Raw genomic sequence first — 15,379 nt, 5'->3', positions numbered from 1 at the left:
ACGTGCGGTGGTTGAAAGAGCCACGAAAAAACCTCCGCTCGCTGTGGAGCACAACTTGGTAGGGCTTTTTTTAAAGCCCCCGTCCCCGCAGTAAGAGCTGCAGGTCCAAGACAGAGCTCCTGGGTAGATTACATAAAGCCCTCATTAAAACACAGATCTCTCTGCATATTTCATCTAACAGAATAGGCATGTAACCGCCTTTAGATAGCTGGTCTCTGGCTGGTCGTCCTGTCTTCGTGTCTGAAAACATGGGCTACTGCTGGTCAGGAATTCTTTGGCAAAATGGTTTTTTTGCTGACGTCCGCAAGACTGAAATGGCTGGTGGGGAAGGTTTGATTTCAGCGAATGTCCCGACTTGAAAAGCAGTTTAGGAATCGTGAGCATTTTTGAAAGGAAACGTTTTGGTGTCTCAGTTCAGCGCGACTTTCCGGTTCAAAATGTCCCTTCCTTTGTATTAAGGAAAAAAGAAGCAAAGGGTTGAAACTGAAATGAAATATGAGGCGTCTTGATTGACCCAGAACAATTAATTTTTTCGGATTTGCGGTTCACAAAATATTTTGAGATTTCAACTTTGACCCCAATTTGAGCGTGGAAAAATGTTTTAAATCTCAAAAATTCGCCTGGGATGGGCAAACAGTTCCCCCTTCCCCCCGCCTTAATATCGGGGTGTGACCCCACTGCCCCATCCAAATGGAGAGTGGTTCGTTTCCTGGGGTCAAACACTCGAGTTGGAGCTTTCTTGAATGGGGCCGGATCGACTGAGGCCAGTTTGTGCAGGTTTTCAGGTTATAACAAAAGGGTGGTCGCAGTTCGGGATGGAGGTGTGAGCTGCTCACCATAACGGGGTATCAGGAATGAATCCCTCCCCCAGCATTATCTGACCAGTCAGACGGGTGCATTATGGGAGCGTTCAGAAGCACCAGGTGTTGACCAGGGCTGAAGTCAGAGTACTGGGGTTATGGACTAGTGGTCTGGTCTGGTGCAGATGCTGGGGTGGATGGACCAATGGACTGGTCCGGGGCAGCAGGAGTGCTGGGGTGGGTGCACCAGGGCTTAGCTCACTGCACCCAGTAGCTCAATGCTCTGCAACGGCACACTGACCCCTGTGTCCCCCCCCACGCTGACCCTTGTGTTCCCCCCCCCCACGCTGACCCCTGTGTTCCCCCCACGCTAACCCGTGTGTTCCCCCCCATGCTGACCCCTGTGTTCCCCCCACGCTGACCCCTGTGTTCCCCCCCACGCTGACCCCTGTGTTCCCCCCCATGCTGACCCCTGTGTTCCCCCCACGCTGACCCCTGTGTTCCCCCCACACGCTGATCCCTGTGTTCCCCCCACACGCTGATCCCTGTGTTCCCTGCACGCTGATCCCTGTGTTCCCCCCCACGCTTACCCCTGTGTTCCCTGCACGCTGATCCCTATGTTACCCTCTCACGGTGACCCCTGTGTTCCCCGCATTCCTTATGGTGCTTGGTGAGTGTCTTCCCCCACTTTGTCTGATCCATGATTTCTCCCCCGGGTGAGCCCACTGCCCTGGGGGCCATGGTGTGTGTAGCAGGGCCGGGACTATATTGTGGGCAGCAGCGGGTGAGGGGTCAGCCACAGCCGGGGTGCACCGAAGCCCCAGCCGCGTGCCGGATCCGACCCAACCCAGCACTCACCTGCCTCTCTCTCCTCTGCTGCCAGTTCCCCCTGAAGACCCGGTGATCGACGGGGCCCCCGAGATCCTGCTGCGGGCAGGCACCCCATACAACCTGACGTGCCGGGCTCACAGCGCCAAGCCTGCCGCCACCATCGTCTGGTTCCGGGACGGGCTGCAGCAGGAAGATGCCAGCACCAGCACGGTACAGAGCCCGGCCCGCCCGGCCTTTGCCGTTCCCCACGAGCTAGAAGATGCCGAGGGTGGGGAGAGAAGGCAGGTGGATCCCTCCTGCCCTGGGGAGGCGGAGCGGGGTGGCTGGCTCCATTCGAAACCCCTGCAGGAAGGACAAGTTGGAGAGGTCTCAGTCCAGCCCAGGGGAGTGAACAGTGACCACCTGTCCCTGTTGGCCCTCATTAGCTGTTGGCCCTCGTTAGCACGTGGCCTGAGGACGGAACAGGCTCCCCTCCCACCCCGGAGGTGGACGTCCCACTGGGAATACTGGGGCATCTCATCCCTCCCACTGCACCTGCTCTGGGTGTGTGCGGATGGCTCACGCCCCAGGGCTGTCACCGGATCCTTGTTAATTCCCGGAAGGAAACGCCGTCCCTTCCCCTCTCCCACTGCCTCTTTAATTGATTTGATTCGTTTTCCTTTCCCCTGAGAGAGCTGGGCGCAGTTTCCAAGAGCACTTGAGAGCCAAATGTCCCGCTCATTAATCCCCACACGGTTTATGGTGCGAGAACATGAATCCCGATGAATTTGTGGGGCGTTTTATGGGCATGTCACAGGCCATTCGGGGAGTGCCGTTCCAGGTGAATTTGGAAACCATTCACTGCAGCGTTAACGCTCGCCAGCCTGGCTCCGACCCCCGGGGAAGTCTGGCCCACCGAGATTCTCCCCAGCAGTGGCATCATCGGAGAGTTTGGGGTTGGTTTTTTTCAGTGAGGGAGTACAGTCTAGTGGTTACAGCAGGACACCAGGGTCCTCTCCCCAGGCTTGAGAGAGGAGTGGGGTCTAGTGGTTAGAGCGGGTGGGGACTGGGAGGCAGGACACCTCAGTTCTCTCCCCAGCTCTGGGAGGGGAGTGGGGTCTAGTGGTTAGAGCAGGTGGGGACTAGGAGCCAGGATTCCTGGGTTCTATTCTCAGATCTGGGAGAGGAGTGGGGTCTAGTGCTTAGAGTTGGGGGGGGGACTTGGCATAGGATTTCTGGGTTCTTTCACCAACTGTAGAACTGAGTGCTGTCTAGTGGTTAGAGCAGTGAACTATAACAGGATTCCTGGGTTCTCTTCCCGGCTCTGGCTGGGAATGGGGTCTAGTGGTTAGAGCAGCGAAATAGAAATTAGCGCTCCTGGTTCTTCTTCCAGGCCTGGGCTGGAGCCGAAGGCTGGTGGTCAGAGCCAGGGGAAGGGAGTCTGGGCTCGTGGACTCCATGCCTGGCTCTGCCACTGACACGCCGTGTGGTCTTGTGCATGTCCCTTGCCCTCTAAGTTTTTCCACCTGGGCAATAGGAAGGAATAGCACCAAGGGCCCCCATTCTCCAGCCCTGTGGTTTGATCTTCCCCTCTTCCCCACGGGCAGGAAGTGTTAGCAGACGGCAAGAGGGAAACCACGGTCAGCCAGCTCCTCATCAACCCCACAGACGCGGACATCGGGCGGGTCTTTGTCTGCCGGAGCACCAACGACGCCATCCCGGCCGGCAAGGAGACCTCCGTCAAGCTGAACGTGCACCGTGAGTCCAGCCCCTGCCCTGCTGCTGGGCTCCAGAGCCCAGCTGGACGGCACGTTCAGGAGCAATGGGAACGGGGCCTGGTTCCCCACCTCCCCTCCCCTCGTCAGTTACACCAGCGTGCAGTGGGTGCAAAACACTGCCATTCACACCCACTGGGGTAAACGACCAGGTGAGGGGCAGCCCACCGGAGGCCGTGTCTGCACTGGGCAAGGAATCCACCCCAGGGCACTGATCACATCCAGTGCTTGGCTCAGAGATAGAGGGATGTGTAGGAGGATAGATAGATAGATAGATAGATATAGATATGGGGTGTCTATGGATGGATGGACAGATGGGGTGTCTGGGGATGGAGGGACAGAGAGGGGGTGTCTGGGGATGGATGGATAGAGGAGGGTGTCTGCGATGGTGGATGGATGGACAGATGGGGTGTCTGGGGATGGAGGGACAGAGAGGGGGTGTCTGGGGATGGATGGATAGAGGAGGGTGTCTGGGATGGTGGATGGATGGACAGATGGGGTATCTGGGGATGGAGGGACAGAGAGGGGGTGTCTGGGGATGGAGGGACAGAGAGGGGGTGTCTGGGGATGGATGGATAGAGGAGGGTGTCTGGGATGGTGGATGGATGGACAGATGGGGTATCTGGGGATGGATGGACAGAGAGGGGGAGTCTGGGGATGGATTGGCAGAGATGGAGTATCTGGGGATGGATGGACAGAGAGGGGGTGTCTGGGGATGGATAGAGTGCAGAGAGGGGGTGTCTGGGGATCAAGGCCGGCTCCAGGGTTTTGTCCGCCCCAAGCAGCCAAAAAAAAAAGCCGCGATCGCGATCTGCGGCGGCAAGTCGGCGGAAGGTCCTTCGCTCCGAGCGGGAGTGAGGGACCGTCCGCCGAATTGCCGCTGAATAGCTGGACCTGCCACCCCTCTCCGGAGGGGCTGCCCCAAGCACCTGCTTGCCAAGCTGGTGCCTGGAGCCGGCCCTGCTGGGGATGGATAGATGGATAGAGGGGGGTGTCTGGGGATGGATGGACAGACGGACAGACAGAGTGGGGGTGTCTGGAGATGGAGGATAGACGGGGTACCAGGGCGCGAGGCCACCCTACCCGAGAGGGCACAAACAGCCGTCTGGGTTCGATACCCCAGCTCCCCGGAACCGGGCAGCCCGGCGCCTGTAGAGCTCACCCCAGGGGGTGGGGTCTAGTGGATGGAGGGCAGGACTGGGACTCAGGAGATGGGGGTCTCCAGGTCTGCCACTGATGGGCTTGGGCAAGTCTCTGCCGGCCACCCGTGGAGCGGGGATGGCGCTGACCTGCCGTGCGGGGCTGGCTCTGGCCAGCGTTCGCCACTCAGGATTTCCCAGCTGGGTCTGTGCAGCCCGGCACTGACACCCAGTGGCTGCTGTGGGGAATCACAGCTCTCACGGGACCCGAGTGTGGCACTGACTGATCCACAAACTGTCCATTGAGCTTCTCCTGCAGCTCCCCCCAGCCCTGCTGCCCTCCGGGGAGAGGCGCTGAACTACGACCCTGCCCGCCGGCTCATGGGGTCAGCGGGGTCACGGCCAGAAAGGACCATCAGGACCGGCCAGCCTGGACCTCCTGCAGAGCTCATCCAGGGCTTCCCGGACCCAGACTGAGCGAGGCCTGTGGCCAGAGATGCCCAGCGATGATTTAAAGACCCCCGCCCCAGCCCGGGAAAATCCACCCCGTTGCTCACTGGGCTGGCAGAGCAAGCAGCTCCCTGCACCAGGCTCCACCCGGGGGCCTTTTCTGTCCCCGTGTCAGTTTCCTTCCCAGGCGTCGGGCCACTGACGGCTGTCTCCGTCTCTCCCTGGCAGATCCCCCCACGGTCACCCTCTCCATCCAGCCCCAGACGGTGCAGGAAGGCGAGCGGGTCGTCTTCACCTGCGTGGCCACTGCCAACCCGGAGATCAGAGGCTACAGGTGAGGGGTGCGGGTGGAACCAGCTGGGATATAATTAAAGGGGAGGCCCTGGGCCAACCTGCTCCTGAAGCCGGGTTCCCGCTAGCATCACAGCGCTCGGCTTCAGCCCCTGGTGCCTCCACTCCCCCCCGTGGATTCAAACCATTCACTGATGGGTTACACAGCTCCATAGCCCATCATCAACCCGCTGAGCCACCTCCCTCCTGGGGGGAGGAGCCTCTCTCTGTGTCTGCCCTCCCCCCCCAGCGGGAGGAGCCTCTCATTGTCTGCACTCCCTCCCCCCCCAGGTGGGCCAAAGGTGGCGTGATCATCGAAGAAGCCAAGGACAGCAAGTACGAGACGCAGGTGGATTATTCCTTCTTCACGGAGCCCGTCTCATGCGAGGTGCACAATGACGTGGGAAGCACCAACGTCAGCACCCTGGTGGACGTGCACTGTGAGTGCCACGGGGGGGGCGATGGGCCCCACTGCTCGGCCTGGGCGGAGACGAGACAGGGCTGTGGTGGCTGGAAGGGGGGGCTCTGCAGAGAGGTGGCTGGGCACAGGCAGAGCCTGGGGTGCTCGCTGGCTCCCCGGTTACCAGCCAGCCTAGTGGGGTGTCACCTGAACACCAAGCCTGGCCCCGAGCACACAGAAAACACGGCCAGCGGCGGGACTCGAGCACGGGATTGTTAGCACCAAGGGCACAGACCATCCCGCTGCCTGAGCCCCGCAAGTTGTGCCTGAGCAGTCAGGGGCTGCAGGCTAGTGGGAGCCATGAGCGCACGGGGACACATGAACACGCTCACACACGAGCCTTCAGCACACGGGGACACACACAAACAAGCCATGAACACACGTGCACATACACGGACACGCTCACACACGAGCCTTGAGCACATGGGGACACACACAAACAAGCCATGAACACACGTGCACATACACGGACACGCTCACACACAAGCCTTGAGCACATGGGGACACACACAGGGACACGCACAAACAAGCCATGAACACACGTGCACATACACGGACATGCTCACACATGAGCCTTGAGCACACGGGGACACACGCAGGGACAGGCACAAACAAGCCATGAACACACTTGCACACACACAGACACATGCACACACACGGACACGCTCACTCACGAGCCTTGAGCACATGCATGCACACATGGGGCACGCGCACATACACAAGCCATAAGCACGTGCCCTCACACACACAAGAGCCATGCGCGCGCACACACACACACACACACACACGTGGTCACAGACATAAGCTATGAGCACACACACGCACTCACCCGGGGACGGACACACAGATGAACCACAAGCACGGGGATGAACACCCCACATGGGGAGACATAGACATGGGGACTCATGGACACACAAGCCATGAGCACACCTGGACACACCCACGGGAGCCAGGAACACCCCCACGCATGCAGGGCCGCTGACGTCTCCTCTCTTGCAGTCGCCCCTCGGATCGTGGTGGACCCCAAGCCCACGACCACCGACATCGGCTCGGATGTGACGCTGACGTGCGTGTGGGCCGGCAACCCCCCGCTGACCCTCACCTGGACCAAAAAGGAATCCAACATGGTAATTCCCCTCCCAGCGCCCCATGGCCCAGGGGCTCACCTGGCCCGTTCCCCGCAGTGGGTGCTAGCGATGGTGGGTCTCCGCACGCGCCCCCCTCTCACGCTCCGCCCTGCGTTTGTGCCCAGGTCCTGAGCAACAGCAACCAACTCTACCTGAAGTCGGTGACGCAGGCCGACGCCGGGCAGTACATCTGCAAAGCCATCGTGCCCAGGATCGGCGTGGGCGAGCGGGAGGTCGCCCTCTTTGTCAATGGTGAGGCCCTCTGCCCGTGGCATTGGGGAGCAGGCTGTACCCCAGTGTTCATACCCACAGAACCCGGTATTCATACCTACGGCTTGGTACCCTGGGCACAGTACCCCAGTATTCATACCCACGGCTTGGTACCCTGGGCACAGTACCCCAGTATTCATACCCACGGCTTGGTACCCTGGGCACAGTACCCCAGTTTTCATACCCACAGCTTGGTACCACAGGCACGATGCCCCAGTATTCAGACTCACGACTTTGTACCCTGGGCACAGTGCCCCAGTATTCGTGCCCACGACTGGTACCCCTGGCACAGTGCCCCAGTATTCGTGCCCATGACTGGTACCCCTGGTACAGTGCCCCGTGCTTGGGACTCCTTGTCTCTCAGAACCCTGCAGCTTGACATCCCGTCTCCTACTCCCTCCAGAGATGCTCACCCCGGCCTGCTGCGGCTCCCCGTTCTCGTTAACTAACGAGCCTGGTGGGACACTCCACAGCCGTGGGGTGCCCGCTACGGTGCCCAGTTTAAGCCGCTGTTTCTCTCCCCCCACAGGCCCCCCAATCATCTCGAGTGAGGCTGTTCAGTACGCAGTGCGCGGCGACCGCGGGAAAGTGGAGTGTTTCATCGGGAGCACGCCACCCCCTGACCGCATTGTGAGTGCTCTCCTGGGGGGGGGGTCTCTCCACGGGGGGCAGGAAGGGGGGCAACCCGGCCTGGCCTGGGGACCCTCCAACTAACACACCAGGGCAGCAGCAGCTTCCTACCTAGCCAGGCCCTCGTCACCACGGATCCCGTGCTTCTCAACACCCCCTGTGCCTGTTGCCTGTGCCAGAGAACGGAACCGGCTAGAGCGAAGCCAGTTTATGCACCAACAGCTCCACCAGTCCACACTCGACAGGGTTAGGAACTGCCGGACGTTTGCTCTGCCATGGGGAGCTGTCCCCTGGCTCTGCTGCCGGAAGAAGGCATGCTGGGAGGTTTGGGAAGGACAGTGGTGGCTGGGCTGAGTGGAACCTTTCCAGCTCTTCCATGTCCACCTTGGCTCTGAGCACGGTCAGCCTGGAGTGGCCCTTCGCACAGATGCAAGCGGCCTGGTGCATGCGGACGTGAGATGAGCCGCAGTCCTTGAGGGGCTACGAATTTAGCATGGTCAATTTCTCCAGTATGGACTAGCCTAAATTTAAGGCACTCATCATGGTGTCCTTGGAGTTTATGCTGTGACAGCCCCGGGGGTAGATCTGAAGCCAGAGTCTCTGGATTCATAAGCCTGAGTCACCACGGGTTGAGATACTGGACCAGGTGGGACCCATCTGTGGGCTCATAAACCTCGCTATACCCTCCAGCCACTAGAGGGAGATAGAGAATCGCGTTGGGAGCTGGTTGGAAAACGGATTTTTTTGTTCCGTGGGAAATTCTGAAATTCCCCAAATTAAGTTTTGTTCTGAATTGTAACAAAAAGTTGACATTTTGAAATTTGGCATAGAACGAAAATTCCCCCAAATTTCTCTTCGAAACCATTGAGATGTTTCATTTTGATACGGCAAAACCGTTTGGTTCCAATAATGTCAATTCTTTTCAACTTGGATATCGTATTAAAATAATAAATACAATATATAGTATCTACAATAATAAATACAATACAGTAGAGCTCCTGTTTAGTGAACTAGTGGAGGCTTGAGGAATTGATAACATCGAAAACCTCATAAAATTGAACATCTCAAATTTGAGGGTGATAAGGTGCATATGTTAATTTATTAATTGTTCAGTGATTGTGTACATAATGAGTGGTAACAGATGGGTTAAGTGTGCTGGATTTTCCTTTATTTGAGAAAAATGCAGCTCTTCTTTGTAGCTGCTAAATCTCTCAGACTTTTCAAACCTCTATAGTTGCTTGAACGTTAGCTGATGGATTGCAGTTGCATTCAGTTGCAGAAAGATGGTTCTTGTAAGCAATGATTCATAAGGTCGATGTTCCTAAAACCAGGGTTCTGCTGTACACAAATATAATATACTATTAACATGAATATTTCACTATAAAATACAAGTTGAACCGAAATGAATCAAAGTGATGCCTTCGAAACGGAACCTTTCGACATCATGGAAATGAGAATGTTGAAATGATTTGTCAACTCGGTTGAAATCGACAGGTTCCCGTGAAATATTTCAGTTTTGCCCAAACTGCGTTTCTGTTCCGTCGGAAATGTTCAGACCCGTTCTAGTTGCACTTGGATACGGCGGCGTTGGCTGCGTTGGAGAAGGAAGGGGAGGCTGGGAGAAAAAGGAGGGTGGAATTAGGCCGGAACGGAGGGGTAGTAAGAAGCAGACAGAGATGGACATTTGGAGTCAGGGTGTGCAGTTCCCGGACCCCCACCCCCGCTGTATGCGCCCAGCAAACCATCTTTTTCCCTTCACCGCTGCATTTATTGTTTCATTGTGGTCTTAGGCCGGCTGCATCTCTTCCCCCTCCCCCTTGGCTGTAAACTGTTAATTGCGAGAGCAATCGTCGTGTTGACCTCGGCTTTGCCTTGGGATGGGTCATTGGCCAGTTCCTGGGTGGAGGGAAGGGGATGTGATGGCTCTACTCGGGCCAGGTCAGAGCTGGTGCTTTGGATGGAGAGAGCGAAGGAATGACGTGATGCAGGAAACAGAGAAACTGCAGTTGGCACCGAGGAGCAAAAGCACTAGCCGTCAGCAGCCTGACGCGAGGGCCGGTTCCGGTTTCGCACGCGCGCTCCCCCTCGTGGGGACACCGTGACTTGACTTGTCGTGTGACTGCAGTGTAGCCTAAGGGAGAGGCCCTGGCTGGCAGCGTCTCTTTAAAAAAACCCAGCCTCGTTACTGCGCCATTAAAGCAGCTCGATTGATAAATAAACCCAGCGGCGGGGAAGGCTTCAGGGCAGCCTCCTAAGGTGACCGTGGCTGTACGGCGCACCTGGGGCATGCTCTGGTCCTCTTGTGCTGGGGAAGTTACAGTGGCCCGTGGGATCGTGGGGGTGTGAAATGTTTATTACACCATGGCCCTGGGGCGAGCGGTGGGGCTGCAGTAACCGCCCGGGGGGGCTGCATTGGGCTATTTCCTGAGCTGAATTTGTCTTGGAGCTCGGCAGTATTAACACTGCTCACATAGTGCTGTTTGCTCTGTCTGCATCGCTCTGTCAATCTCGCGCTTCCTGTCTCGTCTGTTCTTTCACAGCCCTTTGTCTCCGCTCCTGTCTCATCTGCCTGTCTTCTGTCTGTCTGTCCCCGTACGCTCCCATCTACCCGCCTGTCTTCTGACTGTCTGTCCCCGTACGCACCCATCTACCTGCCTGTCTTCTGTCTGTCTGTCCCCGTACGCACCCATCTACCTGCCTGTCTTCTGTCTGTCTGTCCCCGTACGCACCCATCTACCCGCTTGTCTTCTGTCTGTCTGTCCCCGTACGCACCCATCTACCTGCCTGTCTTCTGTCTGTCTGTCCCCGTACGCACCCATCTACCCGCTTGTCTTCTGTCTGTCTGTCCCCGTACGCACCCATCTACCTGCCTGTCTTCTGTCTGTCTGTCCCCGTACGCACCCATCTACCTGCCTGTCTTCTGTCTGTCTATCCCCATACGCACCCATCGACTCGCCTGTCTTCTGTCTGTCTATCCGCATACGCACCCATCTGTCTGTCTAGCCCCATACACGCCCATCTACCCGCCTGTCTTCTGTCTGTCTGTCCCCATACGCGCCCATCTACCCGCCTGTCTTCTGACTGTCTGTCCCCATAGACACCCATCTACCTGCCTGTCTTCCCCCATACGCACCCATCTACCTGCCAGTCTTCTGTCTGTCTAACCCCATATGCACCCATCTACCTGTCTGTCTTCTGTCTATCCCCATACGCATCTATCTAACTGTCTGTCTTCTGTCTGTCTATCCCTATACAGATCGATCGATCTATCTATCTATCTATCTATCTATCTATCTATCTATCTATCTATCTATCTATCTGTCCATCTATCCCCATACACACCCATCTAGCTATCCCTGGACACATGCATCTATCTACCCATCTATCTGTTGACACAGCCCTGTGCCCGCTCCTGTGTCCTCAAGTTGCAGATGGTGGCTGAATGGAGGAATCCAACCGTGATCCTTCCACACACCCATTCAGTTTGGGACAGGAAGTGAAGGGGACGATCATATCCTACTGGAACCACAGGGGGCTGGTGGGCTGTAGTGACCCACCCAGGATTTGACCCAGATGCTGGGGTTCTCCGAGGCTTAGAGGAGGTGTGATGGAGCAGGAGCTCTCGGCCCCAGGTGCTGACCAGGCCTTTCTCCCTTTCGCATGCCCTGCCCGGCGATAGGCCTGGGCCTGGAAGGAGAACATCCTGGAAGCTGGCACGCTGGAGCGCTACACGGTGGAGAGAACCAACACGGGCAGCGGGGTCCTCTCCACCCTGACCATCAACAACGTGATGGAGGCCGATTTCCAGACCCGCTACAACTGCACGGCCTGGAACAGCTTCGGGCCGGGGACGGCCATCATCCAGCTGGAGGAGAAAGGTAGGGGGACGGGGGGGGCGATGCAGTCAGGGCACAGCAGGGACAGGGCTAGGGGGAGGCAGGTGCCTGGGATTAACTCCCAGCTCTGGGAGGGGAGTGGGATCTAGCGGTTAGTGCACAAGGGGCAGGATGCCTGGGTTCTATCCCCAGCTCTGGGAGGGGAGAGGGAAGGGTCTAGTGGTTAGAGCACGGGGGAGGGGCAGGACGCCTGAGTTCTATCCCCAGCTCTGGGAGGGAAGAGGGAGGGGTCTAATGGTTAGAGCACGGGGGGGGGGGGGGGGGGCAGGACGCCTGGGTTCTATCCCCAGCTTTGGGAGGGGAGAGGGAGGGGTCTAGTGGTTAGAGCACGGGGGAGGGGCAGGACGCCTGGATTCTATCCCCAGCTCTGGGAGGGGTCTAGTGGTTAGAGCATGGGGGAGGGGCAGGACACCTGGGTTCTATCCCCAGCTCTGGGAGGGAATTGTGCCTAGTGGTTAGAGCGGGAGCCAGGTTCTAGTCCCAGCTCTAGGAGGGGAGCGGGAACCAGGGTTTACAGCAGATGGGGAATGGGGAGCCCTGTGTTCCCTTCCCAGCTCTGGGGTACAGTGTTGTCTGATGGTTAGAGCAGGAGGCTGGGTGGGTTCCTTGGTTCTCTGCCACTGACAGTGTGAGACCTTGGGCAGCTCCCTCCCCCGTTCTGTGCCTCAGTTTCCCCCTCTCGGGAACAGGGCTAATGACACCAGTCTGGCGGGCTGTGCAGTGACCCTGTCACAATTGCCAGGCACTTTGCCACCCCCAGCAATCGGCGCTAAGGGCCCCGGGAAACCCTCCCGTCCCTTGAAACCAAGGCCCAGAAGGGACAGACGTCACAGCCTGGGCAGCACCACCCCGTGTTGCTGGGACCTCCCAGCCTGCTCCATCTCGGGGCTAAGGGGAGAGGATGGATGGGCTAGGGAGGGACCGGCAGGAAGGGGGCAGCGTGGCTCCCCCAGCTAACGCGCCCCCATGTCCCCTGTAGAAGTCCTGCCCGTGGGCATCATCGCCGGAGCCACCATCGGGGCCAGCATCCTCCTCATCTTCTTCCTCGTCGCCCTGGTCTGCTTCCTCTACCGGCGCCGCAAAGGAAGTGAGTGCAGGGGAACCCCCTTCAACTCAGCCCCGGGGGGCTAGGAGGGAGGGGAACGGCTCCAGACTGCCCCAGCCGGCAACTTCCAGCCACTCAAGGGACAGGCAGGGATGGGACCAAGCAGCCATGTGGTCCACAGGGGCCGTGGCTGGATGCGTCCCCCCCACACACACTGCCAGTCTGCGGGCCGATGCCCCCTTCACCCCAGGCCTGGGATGGAGCACGAGGCCCACGAGCAGCTTCGTTTACCGGGGGCGCCCCTTGGAACGGCCGCACCAGCAGGCGACGGGAACGGCCACGGCTCCTTGGCACCGGGTGCTGGGCATAGGCAGGTGCCCACGGTGCCAAGAGCAGCTTGAAGGGGGGAAGTCCTGCTACAGGTGGGCGCTTCCTCTGGGCCCATGAGGTCCCTGGCCAAGGCCCCGTCCCAGCAGGGGGGACTGGCGGCTGGGGGGGCTTCCCAGGGAGGAGGCCAGTTTCTCCAGACCAGGAGGAAGGGTGAGTCCAGGGCCCCTGACAGCCAGGACTCTGGGTTGGGGTCTCCAGCTAGGAGAGGCCGGACTGCAGCCGGCAGAGCCCCCCGTCCATCCATCCGTCCGTCCGTGTGTCTCACAGGCCGCAAGGACGTGACCCTGCGCAAGCTGGACATCAAGGTGGAGACGGTGAACCGGGAGCCCCTGACGCTGCACACGGACCGCGAGGAGGACACAGCCAGCGTCTCCACAGCAACCCGTGTCATGAAGGCCATCTACTCGGTGAGGTCCTCCCTAGGTCCCCGGAACGAGCCCAGCAGCACAACAGAGCGAGACAGGGCAGGACTCCTGGGTTCTGTGCACACCCGTGGGTCCGAGAGCTTGTGTTAGTGGTTAGAGTGGTGGGGAAGGCAGCTGGGAGCCAGGACTCCTGGGTTCCCTCCCTGGGACTGGGAGTGTGGTCTGGTGATTAGAACAGGGAGGCAGAACTCCTGGGTTCTGGGGCCTCCTGGCTGCACACTTCACAAGAGGGAGACCAGCCTGGCACCCATCAGACAGCCCAGCGCCCTAAGCCTGGTGCCACAGCTCCAGCCATGCCCCGTGGAGCCACCCTGGGCTGTAGCTGCTGGGAGCGCCCCCCGAGGGCCGGGGTGGGCAGTGTAACTCAGTGATGCTCCTGGGTTCTCTACGGATCTGCGAGGGGAGTGTGGGCTAGTAATTAGAATAAGGAGCCCGGACTCCTGGGTCCCATTCTCGGCTGGTTACATCAGTGCCCCCCACGTGTGGGGAGGAGCCACGGCCTGGGATGACTTGGGGGCTGGAGAGCCAAGCGGCCGGTGGGCTAAGGCAAAGCCGTGGTGGGGAAGCTGACGGGCCCCTTTTTCATCTCCCTCGACAGTCGTTCAAGGACGACGTGGACCTGAAGCAGGATATGCGGTGCGACACCATCGACACGCGGGAGGAGTACGAACTCAAGGTCTGGCACCGCCCCCCCAGGGACGCCTGTCCGCTGAGGGTGCAACGGAGCGTGTGTGCGTGGGCAGGGGAAGGCAGTGTGCGGGGGAGTGATGGTGCCAAGGTGCCTGAGCGCACCAGCGAGTGTGCTTGCATGCAAAGGGTTGTGTGATGGTGTGTGCACGTCAGCGACTGTGTGTGCGGAAGGGATTACACGTGTGATTTTGCTGGGGGTAGGAACCAGGACTCCTGGGTTCTTTGCCCAACTCTGGGTGGGAGTGGGTGTGGGGTCTAGTGGTGAGAGTAGGGGACTGGGAGCCAGGACTCCTGGGTTCTTTGCCCAGCTCTGCCCCTGGAATATTCCACAGGCATCCAGAGCTTTGCCCTGCCCCATGTGAGCGCCCTAGCGCTGCCTGAACCTGCCCCTCTCCTTTCCCCTTCCAGGACCCAACCAACGGTTACTACAACGTTCGTGCCCACGAGGACCGCCCGCCCTCCCGCACCGTGCTCTACGCCGACTACCGCACCCCAGGCCCCGCCCGCTACGACATGCGCCCCTCCTCCCGCCTCTCCCACTCCAGCGGCTATGCCCAGCTGAACACCTATACCCGGGGCCCCGCGTCGGAGTACAACACCGAGCCGGCCCCGGGGCCCCCGCCGGGCCCCGCCGCGGGTGAGACGGCCAGCCAGCTCTCCTACGAGAACTACGGCGGCCACACCGCCTTCCCGCCCAGCGCCGGTTATGCCACCTACCGCCTGGGCTACACCCAGCACCCCCCGCCCAGCCTGGACCGCGCCCCCTACGACGCCTACGACCCCATGGGCAAGTACGCCAGCGCCACCCGCTTCTCCTACACCTCCCAACACTCGGACTACGGGCAGCGGTTCCAGCAGCGGATGCAGACTCACGTCTGAAGGACCTGGGGGCTGTGGGGCGACGATCCTCACCGGAGACATAAGGGGGGGTCACAGGTACTTTGTGACTGTCCTCTGATATTCAGGGGCTTTTCCTGAACCCCCCACACCCACCCCTCCAGCGGCAGGACTCTCAGCCTGCCCGGCGACTGCACCCCTCACCGCCAGGATTCAGGGGACCCTGGCGTCCGGCTGACTCCGGGGCCCCTCTTCCCCTATATCTGAGCTTCCATCCAGCCACCCATCATGTTGTCTTCGTTCGT

At 59.3% G+C, this 15,379-nt stretch overlaps 1 protein-coding gene across 1 annotated transcript in view; it reads left to right on the top strand.

Annotated features, from left to right (window-relative positions):
* KIRREL1 (kirre like nephrin family adhesion molecule 1) overlaps positions 1 to 15,164 on the top strand; it is an 81,078-nt gene extending 65,914 nt beyond the window's left edge. The window contains exons 4-15 of the mRNA XM_065574581.1: positions 1,684 to 1,841; positions 3,218 to 3,368; positions 5,203 to 5,308; positions 5,596 to 5,744; positions 6,764 to 6,891; positions 7,017 to 7,143; positions 7,691 to 7,791; positions 11,471 to 11,669; positions 12,667 to 12,774; positions 13,390 to 13,529; positions 14,146 to 14,223; positions 14,646 to 15,164. Of these exons, the coding sequence (XP_065430653.1) occupies positions 1,684 to 1,841; positions 3,218 to 3,368; positions 5,203 to 5,308; positions 5,596 to 5,744; positions 6,764 to 6,891; positions 7,017 to 7,143; positions 7,691 to 7,791; positions 11,471 to 11,669; positions 12,667 to 12,774; positions 13,390 to 13,529; positions 14,146 to 14,223; positions 14,646 to 15,116 (1,916 nt within the window). The 3' untranslated portion in view covers positions 15,117 to 15,164. The remainder of the gene's footprint in view (positions 1 to 1,683; positions 1,842 to 3,217; positions 3,369 to 5,202; positions 5,309 to 5,595; positions 5,745 to 6,763; positions 6,892 to 7,016; positions 7,144 to 7,690; positions 7,792 to 11,470; positions 11,670 to 12,666; positions 12,775 to 13,389; positions 13,530 to 14,145; positions 14,224 to 14,645) is intronic.
* Positions 15,165 to 15,379: the final 215 nt, after the last annotated feature.

Source organism: Chrysemys picta, chromosome 20 (genome assembly GCF_011386835.1).
Source record: "Chrysemys picta bellii isolate R12L10 chromosome 20, ASM1138683v2, whole genome shotgun sequence".
Taxonomy (NCBI): Eukaryota; Metazoa; Chordata; order Testudines; family Emydidae; genus Chrysemys; species Chrysemys picta.
The sequence above is the reverse complement of the archived record's forward strand: the minus strand, read 5'-3'. Positions and strand labels throughout refer to the sequence as shown.